Below are 27,908 nucleotides of genomic sequence, written 5' to 3'. Positions count from 1 at the left end.
ACGTATACATGCTGTATGTACTTATGCAGTCTGCTATTTCACGGCCTTAGTTAAAAATACCTGGTGCTATTTTTTATGTAGTTTCTCTGCCTACTTAGTTCTTGCCATATTGCTGTTCTCAATTGATTTAATTATTGCCTAGTGTCATGCTTTTTTTATGTGCATTCCATATGTTTTTTTTCCCCTATGGGCGGAGGTTGTTTACCCTTTTTTACCATATTTTCCCCATTTCTGTCCATCCCCCATCTTAGGCTTTCCCACCATCTGAGGCACGGCCATAAGCACGGCCCGGTTTCCCAGCAGCTGCCGGTGAATGCCCTCAGCCAGCACCCAGCGCAGCCAGAATGGGGACGGCTCAGGTACTGTTCGATCTTCCTCTTCCTTCCTTCCTTCGCTCGCTCGTGGGTCACTGCTCCGGGGCCAGGAGCCGGGGAGCCGATAGTGGTAAAGCGAGATGGGTAAGTATTCGGAGGGTGTGAGCTCAGAAGGGTGTGGGGCCTCCCTTGGCTTCAGGTGGATGTTTTTCCTATTCAGATGGGGAGTGGGGTCTGCAAACTCTGGCAAATGCAGTGTTTGTTGCTACGTTGAAGTTGAGAAAGTGGTGTGGGGACTTCCAGGACTTCAGGAAGGTGAGAGTGACATGAGGTCTACGCTGGGGATTGCTGACTTCACGTTGCACGTGTGGTTAAATGTGTGCCCAGAGAAGGAAGTCTGCGCACTGTGCATGCAGGCGGTGACCATGAATTAAACCCAAACACCCCCAGGATGGAGCTTTTCTGACAGTGGTCTGATTGTTCTATTGTGGTTTTTAAAGGGCTTTCATGTGGAATCGGGGGTGGTGGTTCTGGTTTTGTGTGTGTGATGGGTGGGGGGCGGGGGTGCCCAGGAACGAGTCCATGGAGCTGATGGTTCGTGAAGCAGGGACACACAGGCCCAAACCACAGCCTTCTGACCCACACCTTCTAAAGCAGCACGTGCTGGGTGTGATCTCAGGAAACCCCCAGAGGGCCACACCCACCACACCCGTGGTGGAGAATATCTGAGAGCAGGATTGCCACCTTCGACCCTCCCCAGTGCCCGAGAGTAAAGACAAAAGTCAGTTGAAGCCTCCTTCATAAACAGAGGGTTTTCTCTTGATTTTTCAAAGGGAAGAGAGGGGACTGGACACGGCCTCTTGTTTCTCTCTCCGAGAGAGCAGTGTTAAAGTTTCAGGTGGACCCTTGTCACCGCCCTGCCTGTTGGTCCCCTTCCTCCCACGTGTTTCATTCCCCGTCCGTCCATCTCTCTCGCTGGTGGTCCCACCGTTCGGTCTCGGATCCCAGTCCCTTCTCTAACGGCCTCCATGTCTCCGAGACGACGCTGCCTCTGGGTGTGAGCCTGCACAGCAAGGAGCACGGTCGCTCTCTGGCGGGACTTAGGGTTTTGTGGAAGAGCCTTCTGAGGCGATGTAAGGAAGGCCTGTCTTTCTTTTGTTTTGTTTTAATCTGCTTCCCCTCTGATTCAGCAGAGAGAATCCCTTATGGGTCTCAGGGTTCTCACGGACTCTGTGGTCCAGCTCCCCGCAGCCAGCAGGGGGCCATTGCAAGTTTGTTCCATGAGTTAGGTGGCATTCTTAACTGCAGAGGACAAAATTGACTCTGGGTTATTTAAGCAGAAAAAGAATTTACTAAGAAGGGTATTAGGGAGGCCAGCCCGGTGGCGTAGTGCTTAAGTTTGGGTGCTCTGCTTCAGTGGCCTGGGGTTCACGGGTTCGAATCCTGGGTGTGGACCTACACACTGCTCATCAAGCCATGCTGTGGTGGCATCCCACATACCAAGTAGAGGAAGATGGGCACAGATGTTAGCTCAGGGGTAATCTTCCTCACACACACCCGTACTCACACAGAGGGTATTAAGCACATCACAGACCTTTTGATGGGGCTGGATAAAGAGGTCCCACACTAGACTGTCAGCCCCACCACCAGGGACACAGTGTGATGGGCGACAGCCCCCCGCTGTCTGTGCATTGAGCTCCTTCTCGGGAGGCTCATGCCCCAAGCAGGGAAGTGTTGGGTGAGCAGAACGTAGCTGCCACATCTGGCTGCCAGAAAGGTTGAAAAACATCTTTTGTGGTTGTTGTTGTCGATGTTTGTTTTTGTTTCATACCTTCGGGAGGGGTCATTCACAACATGAGAATTATCAAAAGTGTAGGGAAGCTTTTCGAAAATGTTGGGCAACCCCAAACGGAAGCCTTCTGCTCGAGTCTACTACTTGGCTTCCCCACCCATCGACACCCTTCTTTCATCCTCGTATTGTCAAATTAAAATAGCAGCTATCTTATAAGAGGCAACTGTCCTGTATAAATGAAGACAGCTTTACCTTTATCCCAAAAGCAGATGTCCAGATCCCATTCATCAACAATCTAATTCCTAGTCAAGGATCTTGGAACAAGCTCATTCTAGTGCAGCGCAGCCCCATCCTGATTTCTGTAACCTGTATACTAGATGGTGGATATAAATGCCACCAACAGCCTATGGGAAAGTAGGTTACAGGTTGGTTTAGTTTTCACATATAGATATATACATGACACAGCAAAGAAAATTGTGGGTAGTGAATAAAGTTCCAGCTTCTACAGAGGGTTGCATGTTTGGTATTCATGACTTCCTTTCTCCCCTATCTATTCCACGTTCCCTTGGCCCCTGGCCCGCAGCTCTAATCTGGGATCTTAAGATGAATGATGATGCTTCATTCCTCAGGTGTCTGAGGTCTAGGTGGTTCTGCCCGGGTGGGGTCGCTGCGATCTTCCGTGAGATTTTTCCAATAGATGTGGGAGGACCAGGAGGCAACTCAGAGGATCCCTGGTTCTAGTCACTCTGCCCTCACTCATCGCAGAAGCTCCCCTCGCCCTGATGACGTAGGTCCGTCACACTCACCTCCTTGTTTCCTGGTGGTCCAGTGGCGTGAGCGACTCCACTTCCAACTCTGCTTCCAGTTGCCATTCACTGGAGCGTCCGAACTTCTCCACTGATAACTCGTTCCCCACTGGACTCTTCCTCCTCTGGATACTAAGGTAGTTAAAGCAGCAGAACTTGAGAGTTGTGGGGACAGGAAGCAGAAATTTTGAGCAGTGCCACCCCGGCCTCCTCAATGGCTCCTGCAGCCGTGTGTCCTGACCACAGGAGGGAAAATACCATGTGTTGGCTCCTGGTCCAGCATAGACACCACATCCTGGAGGAACAGGCTTTTAGGGACAATCCCCAGGACTCTACAGCAAACATGGCCTGAGAGGGAGCTGCCACAGCTCTTACTGCCCCCGAGTGACCCCTCAGAATTGCCTGCATCGCATCTCTGTGCTGCTGCTACCTCTGCCCTAGGCATGGATGCCTACACCGGCGGAGCAGTTCACATGCCTTCAGTGTAGACACACTGTTGCTGAAAGAGGTGGTTTTGTTGGATTCTGCCTTTGGAGGGTGGAACTTTCACTGTGGGAAACCAGAAGAGTGTAGGGATGATGTTTAAAAGGCGTTGGTTACTACTATTGACATTTTGGACCAGATGGTTCTTTGTAATGGGGGCTGTCCTGGGCGTGGTAGGATGTTCAGCATCCAAGACCCCCACCCATAGATGCCAGTGATACCCTCATTCCAGCTGTGAAAACCAAAAATGTCCCCAGACATTGCCAAGGGTCCCTCAGGGGCAAAATCACCCCCCCCCCCCCATTGAGAAGCACCGTGAGTTTTCAGATTCATTGGCATAAAGTTGGTCACAGTTTCCCCTTATTATGCTTTAAGTTTCTGTAGACTCTGAAATGATGTCGTCTGTCTCATTCTGGATGTTGATTTCAGTCTTCTCTCCTTTTTTCATCAGTCAGTTTATCAATTTTATGGATCTTCTCAATGAGCCAGGTTTGGTTTATTGATTTTAGTTGTTGTTTTTTTATTCTCTTTTTCACTGAGGGCTGGTCTTCATTATTTCCTTTCTTCTGCATGCTTTGGTTTTAATTTGCTCTTCTTCAGTTTTCTTAAAGGTCAAAGTGCAGACTTCTCTTCTCCCGTCGGCATTTCATCTGTAAATTTCCCTGGGAAGTTTACCTTGTTCGGTGCTGGAGGTTTTGTGTTTCTATAAATATTCTTGAAGGTGGTTAAGTTTCATGGAAACAATATCGTCCTTCGGGTTTTGCCAGGTCGAATTTGTCAGAAGCCCTTCCTTGCCCTCCCTCTGTGGGATGCACCCCGCCTGCTGCCTGGACGCGGCGTCCCCCAGCTGCCCACCCGTGCTGACAGCGGCTCTGTCTATGCTTCTGGGCTTGGGTTTCACTCCTCACTCTGATTCCATCTATTTTCTTCTAGAATTTCCTTAGTAAAATTTTGGTTTTTTTCTTTTTTTTATTGAGGTTTAATTGACTCACATTATATTAGTTTTGATTGTAGAGCATATTGATTCTGTGTATGTGTTGATCTTGCTTTATAGGTGGCCTGTTCTTGTTTTGCAGCTGTGTTTGGGGTTTATTCTTACTTTTTCACCACTGTCATCTGTGTGGGTTTGGGCAGGGAGGGAGGTTAGTGGAGTCCTCCTGTGCTCACCTGGGTCCCGTCTTTGTCGTGGCCTCACTGTCCTTCTCCTGGAGGGTGTGTGTCAGATCCATGGAGGGCAGCTTCAGATTCCACGGCGAGGTCTTCTGTCCCCCTTTATGTCAGACATTCTCAAATGGGCGGTTGTGCCCCCTGGGACATTGGCAATCTCCAGAGAGGTTTTTGGTTTTCGTAGATGTGGAGAAGGCACCACTGGTCTCTCGTGGGTCGAGGCCCCAATGCTGCCAAATGTCCTACAGTGCACAGGACAGCCCCACAAACATCCTACAGTGCACAGGACAGCCCCACAAACATCCTACAGTGCACAGGACAGCCCCACAAACGTCCTACAGTGCACAGGACAGCCCCACAAGAATGATTTGGTCCAAATGTCAAAAGAGGCAGGGTTGAGAAACTTTGCTTTAATTTTATGATCTAACCTTGAATACTCAGGTATCTTCAAAAGCCTGAATAAGAAAGATAAGTAGAAAATCTTGATATAGAACCGTTTCTCTTCAGTGTTAGAGTTTTGCATGGGGTCTCTTGGGACACTGAATGGTCACCAGCTTGCATGCAAATTCATTTAGATAGATTATATTTAAAGTGCACATTTGGAACTTTTCAGGATAACAATAAATTGTCTTTGAAACAATCTGTTGGAATTATTCAAATGGTCATCATTTCATTGCTATAATGGTTCAGTGTGAGTAATTGCATGCATAACCCTCACATTGGTAATTATTGCAATTCTCACACAGAATTTAGAACAGTGTTTACATTTCTGTTGTGCTTAGACAAAGATAAGAACAGGCTGAATTGCGATATTTCATCTTATTTAAAGTAATAGAAATTATAGAAAGAGCCTTAGCACTGGTTCTGGGTCAAGCCACAATGATTCTGAATGTAGAAATCTAATTTATTTTGCAAAATAAAATTCACTTCCCTCAAGGTAACTATGAATAGATCTGTGTGGCTCAGAGACAAAGATTATGTAGAAAGAGAAACAAAATAGCACCCACTTGAGCCGAAATGTCAATATGTAATAGATTCATGTATCAAGAAGTGGCTATCTATTGAAACGTTGTTCATTTTCATTGGGCAAAGAGGTATTCACTTTTATGTAGGGTTTTGGAATGCCCTGATTTCTTGAAATGTGTGTAACTTGGACAAACGTAAATTCTTTCTTTATGGGACGCGTGAGTCCAACTTGGTTTCATTGTTCACTAGGCTGAACCTGGCAGTGCCTTCTTCCGAGTCTCCCTTGTGAACAAGAAAACCACTGAGGGCGCAACTCTGTCATGTTGGTGGAGAAGCCAGTTTCTAGTGTCACGAAACAAAATGGAGCCAGAATGTGTACGAGTAACTAGCATTTGCATGGCGGTTGGAAGCCTGGTTCTAATTCAGATTTGTCGATAACTCTTTGTTGACCGTGACAAAGTTTATTCATCTGCCTGTCCCATTTTGTCATCGTGAAAGAGAAGGGTTGGGTTACAAGCCCCAGGGTCTTCTCAGATCTCACGGTAAGACCACACTCATCCGCAAGCACTTCTGAGCACGGGGTGGTGAATAGTATCACTTTCGTAAATAAATAATTATAACTTTTTTAGTTCAGCAGGTAAATTTATATTAAATTTCTATTAATTTATGTTAAAAATAAGTTATTTCTAAAAGTAGCTTCCATCTAGCTAATTCAGAGATTTGCTTGTAGAAATTTGGACACTATTATTGTAAATCATTTTAAGTTATTTGTCTCTTCTCTTTTTAAAAACCATGCAAGCAACGTTTCTTACCATGGACATATTAATATAAGCAAAACCAAAGATTCAGACATGGTCATTGTTGACATTTTGGTTTATGTTCCATATTTTCCTTTATCCTTATGTATATGTCCACAATTTATATTAATAAAATGCCAGTTGAATCAGTAACAGATATTTTAACAAATTATTATATTATGGCCACTCTCCTTGTCGATAAAAATGTTTTCATAGCTATGAAGAATGCCATCATGTGGGCAGACCTCAATTTACGTAGCCAGTCTCTTATGTTGACAATGATGTCCAGTTTTCTGATAACATGAGTAATGCTTGGATGAATTATCTCTGTTCAGTTACTTGTTTCCTTAGCATAAATTTTAGACGTAAAATGTTTCAAAATATATGAATATTAAAATTTTCAGTGTACATTTCAATAGGATTTCCAGAAAAATACACCTTTGTGTCTTCTCGCCAAGCCTGCCCACTAACGTTTGCTTTGTAAATTTTCTTTATAATTACTGGTTTGACAGATGATACATAATTGACAATTTCGTTTACTTATGTTAGTCGTTCTGTTGAATATGTTCTTTCCTTCTTTTCCATCTTTTTGTGTGTGAGTTACGTGGTTGGGTCATTTACTCATTTCGGTCTTATTAAAATGTTTATTTCACTGTTTTGAAATCAAAACCATAAGGGATTAACTCTTTGCATGTATTTACAATTCAAATATTTTTTCCTTCTCAGATTGCCATTTGAGTTTCAACTTTATAATTTTTTTACATGTAAGAAGTAAGTTTTCACATAGTCATATCTATCGAGGAGATTGCTATAATATACTAATTTGTTGAAATATTTGTTATTGAAATAATAGGCCTGATCATTTTATTTAATATAAATTGTGGACATATATAGATAGATAAGGACATAAGAAAATATGAATTCTTTGGTGTCATTCTTGAAAAGCCTTCCTTTGTCAAAATTTGCATATACATTCAGCCATATTTTACTTTAACATTTTTGTTTCATTTTTTACATTCAAATCCTTCATTCTGATGGATTTATTTTGGTTTATGTATGAAGGCTGTATTACTTCTGTCACTAATTGGCTGACCAGCTACTGTAACATCATTTCCTGAGAAATGCTAGGCTTATGTTTTCCCATATTGGGTTATCTTTGTATTTTGAGAACATGCTAATTGGGGTCATGGTATAACCTTCTGTTACTCTTCCTTTCCCTTGTTTTTCTTTGGTAAACATTTACGTTAAAGCTTTCTTTTTTCCTTTTCTTTTCCATGTGCCTGTTGAGATCATCACAGCTATCGTGTCTGTGTGAGAATGTAAGCTGTCGTTCATACGAAGCCTCTGATGATCCCTAAGACACAGCTGTGCTTGGCTTCTGGGGAAAACATTGCGTGTGATCAGTTAGGATGAAGAAACAGTGCAGGGTGAGTGTTCTAGAGACGGGGCCGTACCTGCCTTGAGTCATTCTTTGTGGTGAAAGGACATCTACAGGGCACCTGTTCACTCTGATTTTGCACATTAGCACAGCTAATCTGACTTTCAAGTTTGTGTGGACACAGTTACAAACCCAATCAGTGTCTTTATTGCACCGTCCAGTTCCACGAGAGGACGGGGGGTGGACAGGTCTCTTTGCTCGTGCTTCTTGCTATGTGGTAACGTGTTCTGTTTTACTAATGGTACAGAGGTAATTAATGCAGACATTTGAGATATGACAGGTGGCAGTGACATTGCTAAATAGTTCATGGAATTTTCCAGGCAGTCATAGTGGTGGAGGGAGCACTTTACTGCCCTTATCCTGAGTGAATTAGGGTTTTTTTCCTTAACAAATTACTGCGAACTTGTTGGCTTAAGCAAGACAAATTCATTGTCTTAGAGTTCTGTAGGTCGGAAATCTGGCACAGGTCCCACTGGGCTGAAATCAAGGTTGTCCATGGGGCTTGTTCCTCTGGAGGCTCCAGGGAGATCCCTTTTCTCATCTTTTCTAGTCTCAGAGCTGCCCCCATGCATCCCCTGGTTCCTGACCCCTTGCTCCATCCTCAGAGCGGGAGACTTTCTGATGCTGCCCTCTCTCTGGTCCTCCCTCTGCTTTTATGAGTCATCTGATTCTCTCTCCATCCCAGGGTCCCTCACTCGGTCCCATCTGCCAAGCCCTTTTCCACGTGAGGCAGCATGTCCCCAAGTTCTGGGGACATGGGCATGGGCATCTTTGGGGCCATCATTCTGCTGCCACAGTATTTATTTTTAATTTCAATCCATGTTTAACTTTCATCTGTAGAGATTTTATTTTTACCATGGATTTGAACAAAATTTCTACACTTCCTGAAAAAATAATTGCAAAGTAACTTGTTCATTTTTTATCTATATTTTAGAACATACCAGGTCAGATTATCTCCTTTACCATTTTTAAAGTATTGAAAAAATTATTTATTGAGGCTGTTGGTTCCTCAGCAGCTGAATTTGTAATTTCGTATCAGTACAATGGGCTTGCCCTCTTCTGTGACATGTAGAAACATAATTAAGATGTTGCCCTGATTAAAAATGAAATAACCAAAGGATAGGATTCATTAATGTGAAAAGGGAAACTCAGGTTGAATTACTCGCCTCCAATAAATCAGAGTTGGCGAGAACAGTAAGATCCATCTCAGGATGTAATTAATTATATTTAATTTTGTAACTCTGCCCCTCGAAGGAGAAAGTCTTGATTCTCCTGCAGGAGGTGAGTCACGATGTAGGAGCTGATTAGTGAGCGGGCGTCAGGCGCTTCAGGAACCTGACAGGCTGGTGTCCTGTCGCTCAGGTCCACAGACAAAGCTGCTGGTGCTGCTAGGAGCAGCCGCTCCGACTGTGGGCTGTAAGTGCAGCAGTGGGAGCCGCGGAGAGAGGACAAGCCGGGGCGTTGCGAACCGTTGCCGTTTTAGGGATTTGTAGCAGATTCCGAGCAAACACAGGCTGAGTGGGGGCATTCCTTGCCTTTTTCTTCGTGCCCTGAACACGTGATTCGGTTCATCTTTGTTGAACAGAATGAACGAATTTTAGTTTAGAAGATAATTGTACATTTCATGGCTGGGCACCCTTATTTGCGTTTTAACTCGTTCTTTTTTGGTGTGATTGGATCTTTTTGCCTTCACAAAATCTGTCTTCCTCTATTGAATGGGTGTGAAAAAAGAAAAGCTACTCAGAAATCCAGCTTTTGGGTCTTGTCCTTGTCGTTGTCTGTTTTCTCTCCCTGGCGTGGTTTACAATGGTTATCCTGACCGTTTTACTGTAGTTTCTTCCCAAATGCACTGCTTTATTTCTCAAACAGTCATTTAATCTGCATTAAAGACTGTCGAGACAGAGGCTGCATTAACTCCAGCTTGTCTGTCATGTTCAGTGTTACGTGTGTTCACGTGTGTACATGTGCGTCTGGGTGTCTGTGCATGCATGCATGTGCAGGTGTGTGTATGTGTGTGCATGTGCATGTCTGTGTGCTTGTGTATGTGTGTGTGTCTCTGCATGCGTGTCTGTGTATGCGTGCATGTGTATGTGTGTCTCTGCATGCGTGTCTGTGTCTGGGTGCATGTGCGTGTCTGTGTATGTGTGCATGTCTGTGTGCTTGTGCATGTGCATGTGCGTGTCTCTGTGTATGTGCCTGTGCGTGCATGTGCATCTGTGTATGCATGTTCGTGTCTCTGTGTGCATGTGTGTGTCTCTGTGTCTGTGTGCATGTTCATGTGTGCATGCACGTGGTGAGGAGGGGCGGCTCCTTGCTTGGGAGGCATCAGGGCTCCTCCGTGATCCCGCACCCTGAACTGAGTTTATACAACAACTGAATAGCTACGTGACATAAGGAATACGCTGTATTTGAAATATTATCTACTATTTAAAATACTGAAATTTAAATATTTACATTTCTCTTTAAAGCCTTAAAATGTTACCTACTTGCGTTTAAACATTATCTACTTCTCCAATCTACTGAGCAACGTCTGGGGTTTGAAATGTTGTTCTTCACAGACATTTGGGAGAAGTGGATTGAAAAATTAAAATGTTAAAGTATCGCTCACTGGCTGTGTTTTACAATCTACCTGATTTTTCCTGCAGCTTCCCTGCGCCTCTTCTCCCCTGCCTGCCTCCCCCTCCCTCCCTCTCTCTCTGTCTCTGTTTCCTCTGTCTGTGTCTCTCTGTCTGTCTCTGTCTCTCCTTCTCTCTCTGTCCCTCCCTCCTCTGTCTGTCTCTCTATCTCTCCCTCTCTGTCTCTGTCTCAGACAGGTGGCTGTGTCTTGAGATCTTACTATTCTGAGGCATGTTGCAGTCCACCTTGGCTGCCGTCAGTGCTCGCGTCTCTGGCAGGCGTTTCCCGGCTGGCCGAGCTAGGAGAGAGGCGACTGCTTCTCCTAGCCCTTTCGTAGGACTTTCCCCAGTGTGTGGAGCAAGTCCTTGTCGTGAACTTCCGGTCTGCGCCTGGGAACTTGGAATGACAGTTCTTTTTTCAGCACTAGGTTGAGCCACCAGTTCCTGAAACACTTGGAGGGGGTCAGGCAGTGAGTGTACTCGTGACTGGGCTGTTCCTTCATAATTAATTCCTGCGGTCACACGTCTGGATCGGAGCTTTTCTTCAGACCCCTTGTTTGTTGATTGACTGCGTGGTTATTTCAGACACAGCCTCGTGTACGGTCCTCCATTTGCTGCTTGGGTGTGTGAAACTCAGGCCTTTGCTTTTGGCTCGAGATGCATTCTTTCCTTCAAAGACTTTCCTCTGCACGGCGACTAGGTCTGTGCTTAGATAACAAAGCGAACACTCGGGGTGAGGAACCGTCTGCAGCAGCGACCAGGCCATCACAGGCGGCTGTGTTGTTCTCGGAGCCGTTGCTCTGGTCTTCAGTTTGGCGCCCCTTCCCGACAAGGTGCCACTGGGGGCAGGGCACAGGGCAGCCCGGGGCCATCGAGTGTGGCTCAGTTTACAGCTAAACGCCCTGGTTCCCTCCTGCCGGTCACGCGCACCGTCCCTGATTCCACAGGGTGACTGACTCCTTGTTGCCTTTCTCTCCTGTAGAATGTGTGTGAAATGCTGTCCTTGTGCCGTTGTTTGTAATAAAACCATCAGCCTTCCGAGAGACACATCTGCTTAGCTCTCACGTTGCTCCAAATTGTAGTAATTGTGACATTTCTACGTTTAAAAATGTCGAGGCTGCAGTTAGTCCTGGTGAGTTGGTGTTTAAATAAGTAAATGCATTTGCTGGGGTGCAGATGGTTGGTGAGAATTTTTAAGGAGAGTTGGGAAGTTTGCACTGAAGGAATGTTGACAGTATGTTGTCTGAAGCCCAGAGCAGAAATGCAGATGTGCGGACATGCAGCCTGCGTCTCCAGGCCTCTCCTGTAAGGGGTTTGCCTGTGGCTCGGGAAGAAGAGGCCCCGCAGGAGCCCTTCCCTGGGTGTTACCTGCTCCCCGGCTTCTGTACTTGGTGGGTGCTGAGGCCAGGCGGCAAGAACTGCCCCTATTGATGCCTGAGGTTCCTTTGGATCTGCTGGGCAGAGTGGACCCACGCAGAGCGCAGTTAACGTCAGGGTGGTCACACACCTCCAGCCCCACGTGCCGCTCCCACGCCTGTTCCCGTGTCTGCTGCTTGGCCTGGCTGCCATTGCAAAGTGCCACAGGTCTGGGCCTTGAACAGCCTGGAGGTCCTCTCGGTCTGGGGGCTGGGGGCCCGAGATGGAGGTGCTGGCGGGCCGGTTCTCCTGAGGCCTCGCTCCCTGGGTTGGAGCCGGCATCTCCTGTGTCCTCATGTGTCATCTCGGTGAGCGAGTCCCTAGTCCCTTCCTCTTCTTACGGGGACTCCAGTCCTGTTGGGTCAGGACCCCCCTTATGACCTCACGTAACCTGAATTGCTCCCTAAAGGCCCGACGTCAGAATACAGTCCTCCTGGGATTAGGGCTTCAGCATGAGGATTTGGGGACGCAGTTCAGTCGGCGACGGCACCTCTGTGCGTCCCACCTGCCTGCTGCTCGCGTCCCGGGTGTCTCTCCATCATTCTTCTCTCACATCACACTCGGGGTTCAGCGCCATCCTGGGACCTCCACCTGCGGGATGTGGCTAGTCTGACCTCTGCGTCGCCTCGATGCTCCACTGTGTTCCAGGCATTGTAGCTTCCTGGGACCGCAGTGATGCCTCCGCTTCCGAGCTGGCCCCAGGGCTTCTGCCGGCCTCCACCCCACGCCCCACGCCTCCAGGGCTCTGTTCTCAAGGAGTAGCCCACACGATCCTGTGAGTCAGATTGTGTCTCCTCCTGGAGAACAAACCCTCAGAACCATTTCCGTTTCGTTCTGACCTGGTTCCTGTTTTACCTCTGACTCCAAATTTGTATGTGTTTTTAATTTTCTGTGTATTATGATGTTCTGACATCTTAAAACCCTTCCTGGCTGGGAGAGACGGCCCCTCGCAGCTGGCCGATCCTAAGAGAGAGTGGAGCAGGAGCAGGCCTGTGACATGCCCACCGGCCACCAGAGCTGGCCCCTCCACCTGCCCTGCGCCCAGCAGCGAGATTCCTCTGCCTTCATCATCCAGGGCCGGGTGCCAGGCAGCCAGGACCACCCCATCACCCAGACCCCAAGGAAATTATTCAACCAGCCAGTCCCAAGTGTTCATCTCATGCTCCTTGCCCTTCCTGTGGGAACCCCGGGAAAGGCCATGGCCCAGTCCTTCCCTCGCTCCTGTCTTCCGCCTCCCGACCCCACAGTGCTGCCTCGTGTGGCCCAGCGTGGTGCTGTCTCTGGGACCCACGAGCGCAATAAACTTCGATTCCCGACCTCGCCTCTCTCCTCTCGTGGCCACGCTGACGGACTGTCTCGTAAGACAGCCTCCGTCTCCCTTCTCTCTCCCTTCCTGCAGCCTGCTTGCTGCTGACGGTGCCCTCGGGGCCTCTGTGGTTCCTGCTTCTGGAATGATCCGCAGGTGTCCCCGTGCTGTTCCCTCGGCTCTTTCAGGTCTGACTGAAGACACGTCCAGTGAGTCCTTTCACAGCCACCTCGCTGAGAATGAGCCGCTCCTCCCCACACAGCGGAGTCCATCTCCCTGCCTTGTCTGTCTCCTCAGCGCCCGTCATGGTCTCACTTCACGTTTTACTGATTTGTCGTGTTATCGTCTGTCTCCCTGTTGTAGTGTGAGCTCCACGTTGTTCATTGATGCCTTCCCAGCACCAAGAACAGGGCATGGCCTATAGTAAGTGATCAATAAATCTTTCAGAATGAATGAATTAAAAAAATTATCATCTCAGGGCAGCCTGATAGAGCTCTCCAGTCCCGCCTCAGTAAGGTACCCATGAGACCATCAGTCACTGTGCTGAGGACGGCGTGCTGGTGGGGTTTTCGTGCCTCCTGTGACAGCACGAGTGTGATAAGTGCCCTGTTAGAGAGTCATTGTCAGAGAAGAGCTGGCGGCTCGGCGTGGAGAGTGGCCAGCACTATGGGCACATGTGCTAAGCCTCCCCGAGGCCTTGAGGTTGAGTGAGTCACTGGTCAACAAGGAGAGCATTGTGGTTTGTGGATTCGGGGTTAATAAATCATGTAATGGCGTCATTTTATAGCAAGGTGTCAGCAGGGTTTGAATGGCAGTGTCAGAAGATTTAGAGAGAAGAGACTGGACGTGGCGACACTGAGAAGGCAGTGCCCGCGGAGGCTGGTCAGCTGAGCTGCGTTCTGAGTTTGAACCAGGGAGGCTGACCTGGTGGTTAGGAGGTGGGAGCCGACTCTGAGGGTGTGAGGGAGGACAAAGTCTTTGATTTGACTCGGTTGATCTTTGAGGGGTGTTGGGCAGGTTAAAATGTTTGTTTGGTGTGGTTGATATCCCTTAGAGCTGAAAATATAGGTTAGGTTTATTCTTTTGAAGACTTTGTTTTTCTAGAGCAGTTTTATGTTAAAAAAATTGAGATGATATAGCGATTTCCCATATACACTGTGCCCACAGGCATGCGTAGACACCCCCCACCTGATGGTGCATTTGTCAGAATAGATGAACCTACACTGACACGTCATCATTACCCAGAGTGCGTGTTCACATTAGGGTTCACTCTGGGTGTTGTACATTCTGTGGGTTTGGACAAATTAATGACACATGTCCACCATTACAGAATCACATGGAGTAGTTTCACTGCCCTGAAATCCTCTGAGCTCCACCTGTTCATCTCCCACCCCCACCCTGTGGCAACCACTGGTCTTTACTGTCCCCATAGTTTTGCCTTTTCCAGAATGTCGCCCAGTTGGAATCACAGTGTGCAGCCTTTGCAGACTGGTTTCCTTCACTTAGTCACGTGCATTTAAGGCTCCTCCATGTCTTTTCATAACTTGAGAGCTCATTTATTTTTAGTGCTGAAGAAGGTTGTTTGCTGAGAAGAGAGTTGAGTTGGAAAAGGATGAGCCCCCTTCAGGGAGGCCCTCCTGAGAAAGGACCAGAGGCAGCACAGAGAGCTGGCAGGGGACGCAGACCAGGGAGAGCGACGGGGTCAGTGCCCGGCAGGCCTGCTCTCGGCAGAGCTCGCTGGGTGGAGGCTGTGGCACCAGATGCAGAGTCCCCAGCAAGAAGGAGCTGACTGTTCGTTGATGTTTGCGAAGGTCGAGTTGCCTCTGACTCCCTGTGTTCCGTTCTCGGAGCCGAGTGCGTTCACTGAGGAAGGGCCAGGATGGGGTCCCGGGCTGTCTCCTGGAGAACGGCTGCCGTGCATTTTGTCTAGACGAGAAGGAATTGTATGGGTCCCTGAGAAGGGCCTGAAATAAGTGACGGTTTGTCGGGTGGAAGAGGTGTTAAATTCGTTCGGTGTGTTCCTAGAGCCAGGTTGCCACACTGGCCCACGGACCGGATCCAGACAGCTGCTTGTGTTTGAAGTAAAGTTTTACTGGCACACAGCCACGCTTGCTTGTGGACGGGTGGTCTGTGGCCGTTCTCACACGACAACAGAGTGGAATGGTTATGACAGAGACCTGTGGCCCCCTCAAGGCCTGAAATATTTACTGTTTGGCCATTTTCAGAAGACATTCACTGACTCTGGCCCTGGAGGTACCAGCCCAGATGGATGCAAGGCTCAGGGAGTCGCAGTTTAGTTTCCCATGAGGGAAAAATTTCCGTGGAGACAGTGACTTTCTTTTTTACTTATTGATTTATTTTTTTATTTTAATTTTTGTTTTTATAGCAGTAACATTGGATTATAGCATTATGTAACTTTCAGATAAACACCATAATATATTTCGAATTCTGTGTAGATTACATCACGTTAACCACCCAAAGACTAATTATAATCCACCCGCACACACGTGGGCCTCCTCACCCCTTCCCCCTCTGTCCTCCTGGCTTCCCCCGTGGTAACCACCAGTCCAATCTCCAATGTTATGTGTTTGTTTGTCGTTGTTTTTATCTTCTACTTATGAGTGAGATCATACGGTATTTGACTTTCTCCCTCTGACTAATTTCACTCAGCGTAATACCCTCAAGGTCCATCCATGTTGTCACAAATGGCTGGATTTCATCATTTCTTATGGCTGAGTAGTATTGCATTGTGTATATATATCACATCTTCTTTATCCATTTGTCCCTTCATGGACACCTAGGTTGCTTCCAAGTCTTGGCTACCGTGAATAATGCTGCAATGAACATAGGGGTGCATGCATCTTTATGCCTTTGTGTTTTCAAGTTCTTTGGATAAATACCCAGCAGTGGGATAGCTGGATCATATGGTAGATCTGTTCTTAATTTTCAGAGGATACTCCATACTGCTTTCTATACTGGCTGCACCAGTTTGCACTACCACCAGCAGTATATGAGAGTTCCCTTCTCTCCACACCCTCTCCAACATTTGTTGTTTCCTGTCTTGTTAATTATAGCCATTCTGACCGGAGTGAGGTGATACCTCATTGTAGTTTTGATTTGCATTTCCCTGATAGCTAATGATGTTGAGCAACTTTTCATATGCCTGTTGGCCATCTGTATATCTTCTTTGGAGAAATCTCTGTTCAGATCTTTTGCCGAATTTTTAATTGGGTTGTTTTTTTTGTTGTTGAGCTGTATTAGTTCTTTGTATATTTTGGATATTAACCCCTTATCTGATATGTGGTTTGCAAATATCTTCTCCCACTTGTTAGGTTGTCTTTTCATTTTGTTGATGGTTTCCTTTGCTGTGCAGAAGCTTTTTAGTTTGGTGTAGTCCCGTTTGGTGTATTCCCATTTTTTCATCTTTTCTATTGTTTCCCTTGCCCGGTCAGACATGGTACTCGAAAATATGCTGCTAAGACCGATGTCAAAGAGCATACTGCCTATGTTTTCTTCTAGAAGTTTCATGGTTTCGGGTCTTACATTCAAGTCTTTAATCCATTTTGAGTTGATTTTTGTGCATGGTGTAAGGGAATGGTCTACTTTCATTCTTTTGAAGGTGACTGTCCAGTTTTCCCAAGACCATTCATTGAAGAGACTCTCCATTCCTCATCGTATGCTCTTGGCTCCCTTGTCAAATATTAGCTGTCCATAAATGTGTGGGTATATTTCTGGGCTCTCGATTTTGTTCCATTGATCTGTGTGTCTGTTTTTGTGCCAGTACCATGTTGTTTTGGTTACTGTGGCTTTGTAGTATATTTTGAAATCAGGGAGTGTGATACCTCCAGCTTTGTTCTTTTTCCTCGGGATTCCTTTGGCTATTCAGGGTCTTTTGTTGTTCCATATAAATTTTAGGATTCTTTGTTCTATTTCTGTGAAAAACATTGTTCGAACTTTGATAGGGATTGTGTTGAATCTATAGATTACTTTAGGAAGTATGGACATTTTAACTATGTTAATTCTTCCAATCCAAGAGCACAGAGCATCTTTCCATTTCTTTGTGTCATCTTCGATTTCTTTCCACAATGTTTTATAGTTTTCGATGTAAAGATCTTTCATCTCTTTGGTTAAGTTTATTCCTAGGTATTTCATTCTTTTTGTTGCAATTGTAAATGGGATTTTATTCTTTATTTCTCTTTCTGCTACTTCGTTGTTAGTGTATAGAAACACAACTGATTTTTGCATGTTGATTTTGTATCCTGCAACTTGACTGTATTCACTTATTGTTTCTAAAAGTTTTTCAGTGAATTCTTTAGGGTTTCCTATATACAAAATCATGTCATCCGCAAATAGTGATGGTTTCACTTCTTCTTGTCCAATTTTGATCCCTTTTATTTCTTTTTCTTGCCTGCTTGCTCTGGCTAGGATTTCCAATACTATGTTAAATAAGAGTGGTGACAGTGGGCATCCTTGTCTGGTTCCTGTTCTTAGAGGGATAACTTTCAGTTTTTCTCCATTGAGAATAATATTTGCTGTGGGTTTGTCATATTTGGCCTTTATTATGTTGAGGTACTTTCCTTCTATACCCATTTTATTTAAAGTTTTTATCATAAATTGATGCTGTATCTTGTTAAATGCTTTCTCTGCATCTGTTGAGATGATCATGTGATTTTTATCCTTCATTTTGTTAATGCGGTATATCACGTTGATAGATTTGCAGATGTTGAACCATCCCTGCATCCCTGGAATGAAACCCACTTGCTCATGATGTATGATCTTTTTAATGTATTGTTGTATTTGATTTGCTAGTATTTTGTTGAGAATTTTTGCATCGATGTTCATCAGTGATATTGGCCTGTAATTTTCTTTTTCTGTGTTGTCCTTTTCTGGTTTTGGTATCAGGATAACTTTTGCTTCATAGAATGAGTTAGGAAGCCTCCCCTCCTCTTCAATTTTTTGGAAGAGTTTGAGAAGGATAGGTATTAAGTCTTCTTTGAATGTTTGGTAGAATTCACCAGGGAAGCCATCTGGTCCTGGACTTTATTTTTTGGCAGGTTTTTGATTGCTGTTTTGATCTCCTTACTGGTGATCGGTCTATTCAAATCCTCTACTTCTTGATCCAGTTTTGGAAGGTTGTATGATTCTAAGAATTTATCCATTTCTTGTAGATTATCCAATTTGTTGGCGTATAGCTTTTCATAGTATTCTCTTATAATCTTTTGTTTTTCTGAGGTGTCTGCTGTAATCTCTCCTCTTTCATTTCTGCTATTATTTATTTGAGCCTTCTCTCTTTTTTTCTTGGTGAGTCTAGCTAAGGGTTTGTCGACTTTGTTTATCTTTTCAAAGAACCAGGTCTTGGTTTCATTAATTTTTTCTATTGTTTTCTTAGTCTCTATTTTGTTTATTTCTGTTCTGATTTTTATTATTTCCTTCCTTCTGCTGATTTTGGGCTTTGTTTGTTCTTCTTTTTCCAGTTCCTTTATGGGCACTGTTAGATTGTTTATTTGGTATTTTTCTTGTTTGTTGAGATAGGCCTGAATTGCTATAAACTTTCCTCTTAGAACTGCTTTTGCTGTGTCCCATAGATTTTGGCTTGTCGTATTTTCATTTTCATTTGTCTCTAGGTATTTTTTGATTTCTCCTTTGATTTCTTCATTAACCCAATTGTTGTTCAGTAGCATTCTGTTTAATCTCTACATTTTTGTGGCTTTTCTGATTTTCTTCCTGTAGTTGATTTCTAGTTTCATACCTTGGTGATCAGAAAAGATGCTTGGTATTATTTCGATCTTCCTAAATTTATTGAGACTTGTTTTGTGGCCTACTATGGGATCAGTCCTGGAGAATGTTCCATGTGCATTTGAAAAGAATGTGTATTCTGTGGTTTTTGGATGGAATGTTCTCTATATATCCACTAAGTCCATCTGGTCAAATGAGTCATTTAAGGCCAGTGTTTCCGTATTGATCTTGTGTTTGGATGATCTATCCATTGGTGTAAGTGGAGTGTTAAAGTCCCCTAGTATTATTTTGTTACTGTCTATTTCTCCTCGTATGTCTGTTAGTAGTTGCTTTATATATTTAGGTGCTCCTATGTTGGGTGCATAGATATTTACAGGTGTTATATCTTCTTGTTGCATTGTTCCCTTTGTCATTATGTAGTGCCCTTCTTTGTCTCTTGTTACAGTTTTGTTTTAATGTCTATTTTGTCTGGTATAAGTATTGCTACCCCCGCTTTCTTTTCTTTGCCATTTGCATGGAGTATGTTTTCCATCCTTTCACTTTCAGTTTGTGAGTATCTTTAGGTCTGAAGTGTGTCTCTTGTATGCAGCATATATATGGGTCTTGTTTTTTTATCTAATTGGCCACCCTATGCCTTTTGATTGGAGCATTTAGTCCACTGACATTTAAAGTAACTATCAATAAAAATGTATTTATTGTCATTTTGTTACTTTTTTTCTGGGTATTTTAGTGGTTCTTCTCTGTTCCTTTCTTCTTCTCTTTCTCTCTTCCCTTGTGGTTTACTGGCTTTCTTTAGTAATATGCTTGATTTCTTTCCTCTTACTTAATTGTTTACTTATTATAGGTTTCTGATTTGTGATTACCATGAGGTTTGTATACAATATTCTACCTATAGAGCAATCTATATTGAGTTGATATTCTCTTTAGCTTGACCTCTTTCTAAAAGCTCTACTTTTTCACTCCCCTCCTCCCACATCTTACGTTTTTGAAATCATATCTAATCTCTTGTTTTGTGTGTGTCTGTCCGTTACCCTCTTATCATTGTAATAGGTGATTTTAATACGTTTGTCTTTTAACCTATATATCATCTTCATAGGTAGTTGATGTGCTACCTTTACTGTATTTTGCCTTTACCAGGGATTTTATTGCCTGGTTTTTATTTTTTGGTAATTTTCTTATCCCAATTTGTGGTCTTCTCTTTCCCACTTAAATAAGTCCCTTCAGCATTTCTTGTAGAACTGGTTTCTTGGTGATAAACTCCTTTAGTTTTTGCTTGTCTAGGAAGCTCTTCATCTCCCCTTCCACTCTGAATGATAGCCTTTCTGGATAGAGTATTCTTGGCTGTAGGTTTTTTTCTTTCAGCACTTTAAATATGTCTTGACACTGTCTTCTAGCCTGTAGGGTTTTTGCTGAGAAGTCTGCTGATAGCCTTACGGGCTTTCCTTTATATGCCACTTGTCGCCTTTCTCTTGCAACTTTTAGTATTCTCTCTTTGTCTTTAATTTTGGGCATTTTAATTATAATGTGTCTTGGTGTGGGCCTCTTTGGACTTATCTTGTTTGGAACTCTCTGTGCTTCCTGTACTTGGATGTCTGTTTCCTTCCTTAAGTTAGGAAAGTTTTCAACTATTATTTCTTCAAATAGATTTTCTGCCCCTTTGTCTCTCTCTTCTCCTTCTGGGACACCTAGAATCCAAATATTAGCACTCTTGATATTGTCCCAGAATTCCCTTAGACTGTCCTCATTCTGTCTAATTCTTTTTTCTCTTATCTGTTCAGTTTGGGTGATTTGCTCTAGTCTTTTGTCCAGCTCACTGATCCGGTCTTCTGTATCATCTGCTCTTCTGTTGAGTCCCTCTAGTGAATTTTTCGTTTCCAGTATTGTATTCTTCATTTCTGATTGGTTCTTTTTTATGTTTTCCTGTTTTTTGTTGACATTCTCACTGTGTTCATCCAATCTTCTCCCAATGTCAGTGAACATCCTTATGAGTTTTTGTTTGAACTCTTTGTCAGGTAAATAGATTGGTTCTCTTTATTTTAGTTCTTTTTCTTGGGTTTTGTCTTGTTCCCTTGCTTAGATTGTATTTCTTTGTCTCCTCATTATGCCTCTTTCTCTGTGCTTATATCTGTGTATTAGATGAGTCAGCCTATGTCTCCTGATTTTGGAGAGGTGGCCCTATGTAAGAGATACGTTTTGAGGCTCAGCAGTGTGCTTCCTTCTCATCACCAGTCCAGAAGATCCAGAAGCGACCCCTGTGTGGGCTCCTTGTGTCCTTCTGCTGTCGCAGGGTTGCTCTTACTGCAGGTGCCCAGGGACTCTAGTCTTTCCCTCCATGGCCTGCTGTTTGTAAATCTGGTTTGGGGAGCCTCAGCACTGTTGGCTGCAAGGTATAGTAGCACACTCCTATTGAAATTTTCCTGTTAATTGAGTGTGTACCCAGTGTAGCTGGTTGCTAGGGTCAGGGGCTTACAGGTGCTGTAGGCCTCAGGCCTGCAAGGCTGTTGTCAGCTCTCTTAGGATTGCAGCTGAGTGGCACTGGCCCCAGGCACAGGAGCACTCAGTTGTTTCAGGCTTTGAAAGGTGGAATCAATTCTCTTTGTGGCTGATTGTGAAGCACAGGTCTTCTGCCACTGATAAGCCTCACCCCCACAGGTCCACACACACCATCAACACAGTCCTGGCCCGTGCACACTTCCTGATCCCCTGGAGCAGATCCAGTCACACCATTGCAGAGGCTCCCACACTTTCCATCAATGTCCCCCGCACTTCACCTGCTCTTCACGCAGGCCCTGCCACACAGAAGTGGACACAGTCACCTACCAGTAGAGGATCAAGGCTCCCAGTCTGTGCAGGCTGACAAGTAGCCTGAGGGCTTGCTGTTGGGTGCGGCTGGCCTCTGGGGCAGGCTGCTTGCCCTGGCTGAACTGGATTAAATCTGTGCTGTAATGGGTGTGGCAGCTCCCTGGGCTAACAGGCCAGGGGAAGAACCTCGATGGCATCTGCCAGCATCTGTGTCAGCACCCCTGGACCAGGTCACAACAATGGCCGCCACCAATGTCTCAGCCTCTGGAGAGGTCTCACCTCTCACTGAGATGCACCCAGAGCCTACCAGGTGAGTCTCATTTCACCAGAGGACTGTGCAGCTGTCTTTTTGGTGATTTTATGTTGCTCTCTGAGACGGGTGAGTTTGTGCATGGGCCCTTTCAGAGCCAGGTTTTCTCGGCTTTTGTCCGATAGCTTTTCTGGGGGTATCCCCACTGCAGTTAACAGCCAGCGATGCCAGAAAGCAGGACACTCATCTCAGTTGGGCTGAGTCTGAAGGATGCTTATAGCAGTATCTCCCCCGCTCTGGACCTCACTCCTCCAGAGAAGGCTGTGTACCTCAGGGTGGCTCCCGCCTGGCCGGCTGAGAAGCTCCACGGCTCACAAAGGTGGCTTTTTTCTCTTGAGAAGGAATTTCTGCCTCTTCCACCTTAGTCTGGACTGTCCCCTGTTGTGGGGTTTTTTAAATCCAGTTTTTAGTTTCCTCTCCGGGGTAATTTTCCCAAGAATGGTTGTAACCTGGTTGTGTTTGTGGGAGGAGGTGAGTTCAGAGTCTACCTATGCTGCCATCTTGACAAGATCTCCTCAACAAAGACTTTCTTGTGACTCGAGATAATCAAGTGGTTTCTCAGAGATGATGTCATGGATCCGTGTGACGAGTCCAGGTTGGTCGTTCCAACCCCAGATTTTTATGAGGTTGTTACTGCTGTGGAGGCGTTTAGGACAAACATAGGAAAGAGTTTCCCATAAGTAAGGACATTATAAATCTCTCAGATTCCCTGGGAGAGTTTAAAGTTATCCATCTTGTTTATGTCGTGGTCATGTTGACGAGCGCGATTTGGAATGAAGATGATGCTCAAAGACTCTTGCAAAGCCGTTTTCTGACCCATTTGGGTTAGGCTATAGGAATCTAGTTAAGGGAAATAATTTTCTAAAGGTGGTTTATAGAAACAATGTGAGAAATAATGTGTGACACAGCTTAAGACCTAAAATTCTAAAGAGTGAAATAGAGTGAAAACAGTATAAGAATTTTGAGTGGAATGAATGGCCAGTCATTAGTCATTGGTCCGGGACTGGTGGACGTGGCAGCAGGCTCATCTCATGTGTCAGTGGGGAGGCGCTGACTTGGTCCTGTGATCTCTGTAGGACGGTTCTCCAAGAGTCTTGCAGGGCGTCGGTGGGGTGGCGGGTCTGGGGGCACCCAGCCTTCCCACTAACAAGCACTGGGTCAGGATGATCCTCTGGTCTCGAAGGTGCACCCTCAGTGGAACACAGGTCTCCTGTGTGCTCCTACAAAGCCAGGCATGGAGGTCCACTGCTGTGATCAAGGCTCAGAACAGCAGGAACTTACAGGAGAAGGCAGAGGCCCCATGGAGTGACCTGCTGGTGGGTTTGCATTTCTGTAGAAGTAATCGTGAAGCTGACAGCAGGATGAACTGAGGGGGAGAGCTCAGAGTCCCTCGTTTGGTGATAGTAAGCATCCGAGGGCCTCAACTGCAGAGTATTTCACCCTGGAGGGACTTTGGCGAGGGGGTCATGCCTGGTGCCAGTGCTGCATTGCTGAGGAGAGGATGTCATCTCAGATGAGTGCACGTGAGCAAATGCCTGTGTGAAGATGGTACCAAGACTTGCCTCCCCTTAAATGACAGTGTCAGCCTCTGCTCCTCCTCCCTTTATGCTCTTACCCTTTCTGTCTCCTCCTTAACAATCTCTCTCTCTTCTTTCTCCTCTGCACATGCACACGCGCACATGCACACACACACAGGGTTGTCTTGGTTACAGTGTCCTGTCCTCAGTGTCCCCAGTGCCATCAAGTACAAGAGCAGTGTCCTGTCTTCCTTGGAAGGGTGAGGCCGTGTCTCAAAGCACAGGTTCTGGAGCCAGGTTCCCTGGCATCAGACTGCGTCTCCATCACCTGCCCTGTCTGTGCCTCAGTGTTCTCATCTGCGAGATGGAGATGAGATGCCCCACCCCGTAGGCGAGGGTTCAGTTAATGTGTGCAAAGCTTCTCGAATGCTGCCTGCCGTAGAGCTGTAGAACAGGAGCTGTTCTTTCCGGTTTTGACGACGTCTCTCGCAGCTTTGCGGGCTCGTTCTGAGAAATGCTTCGGATGCTCCTTTGAGCTGTGGCTCCCACAGAATAAGAGGGTGGCTCCTTGAAGACGAGGGTTGGGTCGGATTCATCTTTTTATTCTTGGCACTCTCTGTGGTGCCTGACACGTAGTAAATCTTGTTCATTGAATTATTAAACACCAGTTTCAACCAGGACTATAAACTTAAGCTCAACAAGAATGCTAGAGAATGTAATATTTAAAGAAATTTCATCTCTGAGTGTTCTCCTTTGTAAAATGTGTACAGAGTGTTTAGCATCATTCCTATTTCAGTAAATCATGGTATGCGACTGAGTTTTGTTTGATTGCTGGACTTAAGGTTGCCGTTGACAGTGTGCAGGACCCGTGGGAGTGGAGCTTACCCTCCTGGTTTACATGGCTTTCCCAGCCTGGGACCCTGCCTGACGCATTGTGGAAATTCAATGTGTTTGTTGAACGAACGTTAAATGAGTTTTCCTAATGTGGGTACTGTAGTGTAGATGATGGTGGAAATTGAACTAAATACATACAGACTCCTGAATATATCATAAACATACTTTAAAAAAATTTAGATTATATTCGTGGTGTTTCATGCTTGTTTCTCCTCCTTTGTTCCATCCTCCCTTCCCCTTCCTGCTTCTCCCTTTCTTCCTTCCCTTTGTCCCTCCCTGACTAAAGTTTAGACCCCCTAAAATTGTCCAACTAACTAAAGCTTGCTATTAATGATGGTTATTATTTTAAGTTGATTTCTTTTTTTTTGGTGAGGAAGATTGGCCCTAAGCTAACATCTGTGCCAGTGTTCCTCTAGTTTTTTGTATGTAGGTTGCTGCCACAGTGTGGCTTGATGACCACTGTGTAGGTCTGGGTCGGGATCCAAACCTGTGAACCCCAGCCCAGCAAAGCGGAGCGCATGAACTTAACCACTATGCCACCAGGCCGGCCCCAAGTTGTTGATTTTTCAAAAATGAAAAGTGGTCAGAATTCTTTCCTCTTTCAGTGTTAATGATACTTCAGCCTCACTGTAGGGAGGGGTCTTGAGCTGAGAATGGAAGGAAACGCAGGCCCTCCCACGGATTCCAGTGCACTTGTTCTGAGTAGGGTCCAGGCATCAGGAATGTTTAAATACTTCCTCAAAAACTCTCGAGTGCCACAGGCACTGTGGACCACTGCAGTACACTAATAAAATGCAGGCCTTAGGAATTTCATTTAATCTGTAATTTTCAGTCTTTGGTACAAAAGTAAAAGGAGATAATCACTGACCAGGGGTGTTCAGCCTTCAGACCTGGGCGAGCGCACTGAGACCAGAAAAGGGAAAGCAGAGCTTGCAGTTCCTTCGTATTTTTCTCCTACAAAGTTGTCATGTCAGTGCAATTGCATTTCTTCTATTGCACATGTTACCAAACAAGGGCTCCATCTGCTCATCACAAGATACAAGGCCAGGAGGTGGCAGAGAAGGGACTTCAACAAGCGGTGAGCTAGCAAATCGGGAGATGGTGGGCGATCATCCTAAAAACCATCTCAAAGGAGCTGATTTGGAAATGACTTATAAAGGCAACCAGGGTTGGGGAGGGGGCTCAGGTGATGGATGACCGCCCCACGTTGGGCGCCTCTCTATAGCAGATCTGCTGAAGGCGACATTCCTGAGGGTCTAAGAAACCCTCAGCTCCTTCCTTCTCTGGGACAGAGGGAACAGTTTGGGCTGAGGACGTGAATTTTCTGCTAACAAGCATTCCTTTCTACTGCTCCCTGGTTAGCTTGTCTACGTGCAGTTCTAAGTGTTTTTCCAAAGCACGTTGTGAGAGTGGGATGGGAGGGGAGCGCGTGGCCCTGGGGGCTGAATGAACTTCTAAGAGTACTCAGCACAGGGATGACTGTCTTTCATATTTCTCTGTGGGATGCATGTGCAAATTCGGGGGGTTCTATGTGTTGCATGTGGTGGATCTTTAGCCTGCATTGTGTAAAGCTTCTATCAATCATTGTAGCTTCTTAGTGCTCCTGTGAGATGCTCAGTCAGGTGGAGGCTGTCAGCAAGCTGCTCTCTGTCAGCGGTCGTCCTGCTGTTCTGCCAGGCGAGCTCAGACACTTTGGTCACTTTGTTTCCCACGTTAACCTTGTGGGTACATGCATGGTTTCCTCCTAATCTACAGAAACTTTAACTGCTTTGTCCTCGGTTTCACAAACAAGGATCACTTAAAACCTCAAATGTGTTATTGTCCGTCTCTTTTTTTTGTAAGGAAGATTGGCTCTGAGCTAACATCTGTGCCAGTCTTCCTCTATTTTATGTGGGACATCATCACAGCATGTCTTGATGAGCAATGTGTAGATTGCGCCCGGGATCCGAACCTGTGAACCCTGGGCCACCAAAGTGGAGCACGTGAACCTAACCACTGTGCCACCAGGCCAGCCCCTATTGTCTCTCTTTTTGATTCTACCCATCAGAGTGACTGTATAGTGTATCTCCTTGTGGTTGTGATCTTCATTTTTTTGATGGCTAATGATGTTGAACACCTTTCCATGTGCTCATTGGCCATTTGTTTGTCTTCTTTGGGGAAATATCTATTCAGATCCTATCATTGAGTTGTAAGAGTTGTTTATATTTTCTAGATACAAGTTCTTATCAGATATATGATTTACAAATATTTTTTCCCTATTCTGTGTGTTGTCTTTCATTTTCTTGATAGTATCCTTTGAAGCATAAAAGTTTTTCCTTTTGATGATGTCCAGTTTATCTATTTTTTCTTTTGTTGATTGTGATTTTTCTGTCATACTTAAGAAAACATTGCCTAGTCAAGGTCGTGCAGATTAACACAGTCATACACCACATAACCAGATTGCAGTTATGACGGTGGTCCTGTAAGATTAGCATCCTGTAGCCTAGTTGTGTAGTTGACTGTGCCATCTAGGTTTGCGTAAGTGCACTCTATGACGTTTGCACAATGATGCAGTTGCCTAATGATTCGTTTCTTAGAACTCATCCCTGTCATTAAGTGACGCATGACAGTGCTATGTTTTCTTTTAAGAGTTTTATATTTTTTGCTCTTGTATTTAGGTCTTTGATCCATTTTGGGTTAATTTTTGTATATGGTGTGAAGCGAGCATCCAACTTCATTCATTTGCATGTGTCTATCCAGTTGTCTCAGCACCGTTTGTTGAAAAGGCTGTTCTTTCCTCACTGAATTGTCTTGGCACTTTTGTTGAAAACCACTTGGCCATAGATATGTGAGTTTATTTCTGGACTCTCAGTTTTATTCTATTGATTTATAAGTCTGTCTTTATGCCAGCTGCACACTGTTTTGGGTACTTTGTGGAAATTTGTAGTAAGTTTTGAAATTGGATATGTGAGTCATCCAACTTTGTTTTCTTTCAAGGTTGTTGTGGCTCTTCAGAGTCACTTGCAATTCCGTGTGAATTTTAAGATCAGCTTATCAACTTCTACAAATAAGTCAGCTGAGTTTTTGATGGAGATGTCATTTAAAATGTAGATTGATTTCCGTCTTATGAATATTAAGTCTTATGATCTGTGAGCATGAGATACCTTTCCACTTATTTAGATCTTTGCTTTCCTTCATCAATGTTTTGTAGTTTTCAGAGTATAATTTTTGCACCTCTTTTTAGAATTTTATTCCTAAGTGTTTTACTCTTTTAGATGCTATTGTAAATTGAATTGTTTTCTTAATTTTATTTTCATTTGTTCATTACAAGTGTATAGAAATGCAGTTGATTTTTGTATATTTATCTTGTATCCTGCAGCTTTACAGAACTCATTTACTCTAATGTTTCTAAAAATGGATTCCTTAGGATTTTCTTTGTACAAAGTCATACCATCTACTGACAGATAGTTTCACTTCTTCCTTTCTAATCCGTATACCTTTTATTTCTTTTTCTTAGTTAATTGTTCTGGCTAGAACCTCTAGTGTAATGTTGAATAAAAATGATGAGAG

At 44.9% G+C, this 27,908-nt stretch overlaps 1 protein-coding gene and 1 long non-coding RNA gene across 11 annotated transcripts in view; one reads left to right on the top strand and one right to left on the bottom strand.

Annotated features, from left to right (window-relative positions):
* Positions 1-27,908, top strand: part of DLGAP2 (DLG associated protein 2) — an 823,185-nt gene that overhangs the window by 93,985 nt on the left and 701,292 nt on the right. For 5 of the 10 annotated variants that reach the window (XM_070253515.1, XM_070253518.1, XM_070253519.1 and 2 more), the window contains exon 2: positions 252-458. In XM_070253515.1, coding sequence (XP_070109616.1) covers positions 345-458 — 114 coding nt within the window. In that variant the 5' untranslated portion in view covers positions 252-344. The remainder of the gene's footprint in view (positions 1-251; positions 459-27,908) is intronic. The other 5 variants (XM_023630813.2, XM_070253523.1, XM_070253520.1 and 2 more) reach the window with 1 other exon arrangement.
* The window catches only part of LOC111770952 (uncharacterized), a 76,625-nt gene that overhangs the window by 5,701 nt on the left and 43,016 nt on the right, over positions 1-27,908 (bottom strand). The gene's annotated exons all lie outside the window — the stretch shown is intronic.

Source organism: Equus caballus, chromosome 27 (genome assembly GCF_041296265.1).
Source record: "Equus caballus isolate H_3958 breed thoroughbred chromosome 27, TB-T2T, whole genome shotgun sequence".
Classification (NCBI taxonomy): Eukaryota; Metazoa; Chordata; class Mammalia; order Perissodactyla; family Equidae; genus Equus; species Equus caballus.
Note: the sequence above shows the minus strand (reverse complement) of the source record. Positions and strands in the feature narration are given on the sequence as shown.